Source organism: Pteropus alecto, unplaced genomic scaffold (assembly GCF_000325575.1).
Source record: "Pteropus alecto unplaced genomic scaffold, ASM32557v1 scaffold7, whole genome shotgun sequence".
Taxonomy (NCBI): Eukaryota; Metazoa; Chordata; class Mammalia; order Chiroptera; family Pteropodidae; genus Pteropus; species Pteropus alecto.
In genome coordinates this window covers 60,049,000-60,054,385 of record NW_006494614.1, presented here as the reverse complement: position 1 = coordinate 60,054,385, position 5,386 = coordinate 60,049,000, and the positions used below count along the sequence as shown (strand labels likewise).

The 5,386-nt window shown below is 50.7% G+C and overlaps 1 protein-coding gene across 1 annotated transcript in view; it reads left to right on the top strand.

Moving 5' to 3' along the window:
- Positions 1 to 5,386, top strand: part of FAM92B (family with sequence similarity 92 member B) — a 10,208-nt gene that overhangs the window by 3,979 nt on the left and 843 nt on the right. The window contains exons 5-8 of the mRNA XM_006926877.1: positions 74 to 79; positions 888 to 992; positions 3,678 to 3,791; positions 5,132 to 5,233. Coding sequence (XP_006926939.1) covers positions 74 to 79; positions 888 to 992; positions 3,678 to 3,791; positions 5,132 to 5,233 — 327 coding nt within the window. The remainder of the gene's footprint in view (positions 1 to 73; positions 80 to 887; positions 993 to 3,677; positions 3,792 to 5,131; positions 5,234 to 5,386) is intronic.

Below are 5,386 nucleotides of genomic sequence, written 5' to 3'. Positions count from 1 at the left end.
CCAGGTGGCCCTTTGTCACGGGCACCCTCTGGTGTGGGTGGCTAGTTTACCTGGCTCCTTAACAGCACCTCAGTCCCAGGTGAGGGCCACATGTCTGTCTGGGGAAGGTAGAATTGCACGCAGGTAATGAATGACCTCACAAAACGGCGAGGTAAGCTTTTCCTTAGGCAGGTGTGTGCTGGGCTCTGAGCTCAGGATGGGAGTCAGGAGTGGGGGGACAGACACTGGGGGCCAGGAACTCTGGGTTCTGTTCCACCCTTGACACTATTTGACAGGTCAGCATTCACCTCCACCCCTTCTCAGGTTACCTATGTAACACTCACACCAGGTAGGCACTTCTAGATAAGGAAACTCAGGCTAAGGAAGGTGACTTGCCCAAGGCCACACAGTGAGTTAACAGGGCAAACCCAGAACTCAGCTGAGGGCGCTCAACTCTAAAAACCAGGTTTCAGCGTGCCTGTATAAAGTCGGGTCATACAGATGTCGATCAAAGGAACCAAGAAATTAGTTAATTACCTAAGAACGTTCCACATGCTGGAATGAATTATTGTCTAATGTAGAGCACCTGTTATAATAATAGCTCAGTGGATGCCCATTGTTTAATTCTTAGAACCCTGTAAAGCAGGTCTCATAATTGTCTCCCGTTTACAGTCAAGGAATTTGAGGCTCAGAGAGGTTAAGTGATTTGCTTGAAGTCACACAGCTAGCAAGCAAGTCTGTCTAAGCAGCACCTGCCCCTTTAGCCATGGTCCTACTTGGCCATTCCTTTGATGACCAAATTGGCAAAAGACACCCATGAGTCAGGAGAGCTGGCCCACAGGCAGGGCGAGGAGACAGAGAATGATCCAGAATGGATGTACACCTGAGACTTTCTATCTCCGGGGCAGGCAGAGACTAGCGTGCAGAGGGCCTCGGTGGACGCCAGCCACACCACCCAGCAGCTAGAGGAGACAGTCGATGCTTTCCAGAAGCAGAAGCTAAAGGACCTACAGGTAGGGGTGGTGGGCCCTGTGCGAGAGGTACTGGGGGCCGCCTCGTGCGTGCCTGTGTGTGTGCACTTGTGTGTGAGTCCATGTGTGTCTCCTGTGTGAGAGTGCGTATGTGTGTGTGAGCATGTGACTGTGCATCTGAGCTTGTACCTACTCCGCTCCCGGCACAGTTAATCCCAGCCTAACCCTGGCCACGAGGGTAAGAGGCCGGCTGCTCGGGGCAGCTGTCCGCACAGCTGGCATCCGGGGAATCCAGCATTCGGCAGCCCTGCCCTCTCAACACCCAGGCCCAGCTCCCCACCAGGAGAACCTGGCAGTTTCTTTCCCCAGCCCCCTTCCTTTCCACACCAGGAATCCACAGAACTTGCCCTGACTGCCCACTTCCTCCCTCCTCCATGAAGCTCTAAATGCACGGGCCCCACCCACCTTCCACCCGGACACCACCCCGACACAGCCCAGGGCCCTGGGCCCAGAGCCCAGCTCTCACAAAAGGGCCTCAGCGCATTGGGGTCTTGAAAAACAAGCTGATCACACAGACCCCTACACCCACATGAACCCTCTAGTCTATTTTCCAAATTACAGCCCCAAGGATCTCACAAAAGGCGGCTCCAATGTCGCTCCTGAGTTTCACACACTCCCATGGCTTCAGTTCCAAGGATAAAGGCCGAAGTCCTCCCCAAGGCTTCCAAAGCTCCAGATCAGCCCTTCAGCCTCATTGTGGACGTGCCACTCCAAGCTCAAGTGCACCAAGCCCCTTGGTACCTCAGGGTCTTTGCACAGGCTGTGCCTTCTGCCAAGAAGGCTCTGCCCTTACTTTACAGTGAGTTAACACTCTTCGTTCCTCACGTGGACCCCCAGACTGGTCCAGCCCCATTATTAATACACTTTTCTCTCTTCCCTCTGGGGGCAGTTAGTATTAATTGTATCTTTAATTCGCTTGTTAATCTAACAAATGTTGACTACACACCTACTATGTGCCAGGAGCTATGCCTGAGGCTGAGAACATCACAGTCAGCAAAGCAAGTTCCCTGTGTCAAGGAGTTGACACCTCAAGGAGCTGTCACAGGCCTCCGCCATGCTGTATGCCATTTGTCAGGGCGTGAGGAACTCGCTGTTCCACGATTGCCTCCCACACTGCATGTCCGCAGGGCAGGCCCTCTGCCTGTCGTGTCCCCTGCTAGGTCCTGGGCACCAGGTCCAGGGCCTGGCACTTAACAGACTCAGTAAATATTTGGGAAATGCACAAATAAATGAAGAAATGCACTAGTGAGCGAAACAGTGGTAATCAGTACTCGAGCATCTGTGTTTCAGGCAGGATCTACAACCACCAGGTGATTTTTCAACTTCTGGAGTTAACTCTGTAAGAGACACTTATCCAAACCATCCCTAAAAACCCCTCCGAATTTTAAGCGATAAAAATCAGAACTTAAAATAATGATTACCACCATATTGGTTTTAGGTCACACTTCTAATAAAATGATCGTATTTCCAAAATAGTTCCATAAAAGAATGCAAATAATACCGGGGTTCACCTACCTGAGCGTGCATCAGAAGTCACCTGGAGGGCTCTTTAAAATGCAGATTGATGGGCCTGCCCTGGATTCCCATCTGGCAGGTCTGGGTGGGCTGGAGAATTGCCATTTCTGACAAGCTCCTGGGTAGGGCTGGTGCTGATGCAGGGAGCACAGACTGAGAGCTAACTGAATCTTGTGGGGCTCTGTGAACTGGGGCCACCTGTCCCTCTGGTACAGATGAATAAATTGAGGCCAGAGAGGATAAGTCATTCCTCAGGCCCCGTGCCAGTAATGGCAGGATGCGGCCTTGACCCCACCTCTGGATTCACAGCGCTCTCACTGGCACTGCCTCCCAGGCACAGGAGAGGAGGAGGCAGAAGCCCGGAGTCCCTTCAGTCTTGGGCTGCTCTCGTTCTCCTCCCAGGCTGCCTTGTGGGCTTTCTTTGGCCCACCTCCCTCAGGTGCTTCTCATTTACCTGAAGTAGTGTGTTTTCAAACTGCAGGCTCCTCCCCTGACACTAAACCTGTGTAGTATTAGGGCTCTTAGGGCTCTGTACAGTAGGAGCTTGTGCTAGACCCCTGCACACAGTAGGAGCTTGTGCTAGCCCCCCCCTCATAGTAAGAGCCCCCACTGGGGCTGAACGTGCAGCTTTACAAGCCAAGCCTAAGCATCTGATCAAAAGAAGCCAACATCTCTGTCACTAATTACGTTTTGACAAGCTAACTCATCAGGATGCAGGGCCTCTCAGCAGAGTGATGTCCACCAACAGCAACCCCTCCCTCTCTCGGAAGAGTCACTCACAGCCGATGTGTGACAGAGGCTGAAGGTTTGGAGCCATCAATCTGCAAACACCTGCAAACATTCCTCCAAATGAGAGAAGCGAGGGCTGAGTGGATGAGCCCAGGTTGACAGCTGAGCAAAGGACACCCCTCAGAAAGTCCTTGCTGAGAAACAAATCTGTGTTTCTAGAACAATCCTTGGGCAAAGCAGCTTTTGAATGGAAATGTATTATCTGTTCAAATAAACATAAATTAAAAATAAGATATTGACCTAAGATCTGTCCCCATAAGGACAGCTGAGCCTTCCACCCAGCCCCCTAATTTGTCCTTAGAGGAGGTGACCCCAGACTCTCCTTCTGACAGTGTTATATGCTTCGGGCTTCTCTCCCTATAGAAAATTTTTTTAGACTTTGTAACCATCGAGATGGTCTTCCATGCCAAAGCAGTGGAGGTGTATTCTAGTGCCTTCCAGACCCTGGAGAACTATGACCTGGAAAGAGACCTGGAGGTAGGTCACAAATGCCCCATCTTCTGTTTGGTGGTGACGTGGGGCTGAATTCGATTTAGATTCTGTCTTGACATAAGCAGTTTTGTTGGCAACATTTTGCAATGTTGATAATGTTGAAGTCTCATTCTGATGCGCCGTTTTAAACATCTGCCCCTGGGTGCCTAATCCAGAGGTGAGGAATTTCTGAGCACTGTCTGGAATAGCTCTGTGTCTATTATCATTCTGCTTTTAAAAACAAACAAATGAATCAACAATGACAACAGGCCTCCCCAGGCTGATGTTTGCTATTGTTTGGATGTAGATGAGGTGCTTGTTACGCCATCTGAGCTGATGAAAATCTAGTGTGCACCGTGTACAGAGTGACCTATAACACACACAGTGCCACACCTCGTGGTGCAATACACCAGCGACTTGTCCCAATTACCGTTTGTGGTTCAGGAGTTGACGGGATCAGCTGCATGGTCCTCCCTTGGGTCTTTCATTGGTTTTCGGTGAGTCAGTAGCTGGGGCTGGAGCCTTTTCAAAGGTTTTCTCACTTCTGTAGATGATGGCTGTCATTTAGGTACAGCACAGGCCATGTGATTTGCAGAGCTCAGTGTAAAGTGAAAATGAGGGCCCGCTGTTCAGCAATTATTATGATTTTCACGACAGCAACAGAGGGTTCCTTCTGAACTCAGGGTGCTGGACTACTGCAGGAAGAGCCACACGCCCACAAAGCCCACCCTGTTTGAGTCCTCACTGGAGTCTGCAGCCCAAATACCCACCCGTGGCCTCTCTGTGTGGCATGGGCTGCCTCACAGAATGGCTGCTGGTTCATAGACAGAGCCAGGCAGAAACGGTATCACCTATTCTGACCTAACCTTAGAAGTAACTTAGTGTCATTGCTTCTAATACATTCTATTCCTTATCAGTGAGGAATGTACACTAAGGCTACATAAGGGGAGGAGTATATTCCAGCTCCTGATGAGAAAAGTGTCAAAGAATTTGTAGATAAGCTTTAAAACTACCATATGGTGTTAGAGGCAGATCGGATGGGCTCCTGTGCATTCACTCATCTTTATGATATTCCTTTAGGGGTAAGAGTGGTCTCTAATTTTCCTGTGTAACTATAGACATGTTACCTAGCCTCTTTGGGCCTCAGTTTCCCCATCTGTAGACAGGATGATAATGCCTACTTACTGTGCTGTTAAAAAGAACAGGAGCCTCCCAGGTAGGTCGGTGCAGGTAGAGGCTCCGCAGTGTGAGCTCAACCCGGACCTCCTTGTCCCCACCATCTTCCCTTCCCACTCCTAGTTTTGTTTCCCGATTGAATCTAACCCACCTGAATCTCTCTTCATCAGGATTTTAGAGCCAAGATGCGCGGAGTTTACGGGCATTATGAGGCTCGGCCCCTCACCGATACCACCCCTTCCACGGCTCTCCCATGGTCTCTCCCCTACCAGGTGAGCACTGGGAGTGGGGTCCCAAATCTGTGTCAAAGTGAAGTGACCCCGGGGGAGGTCATCAAGAACATGGGTTTGAAAGGAGACGCTGAGAAGGCGGCGCTGCCAGGGGAGTGTGGAGGGCTGGGGGCGAGTCTGACCTGGACTCTCCTG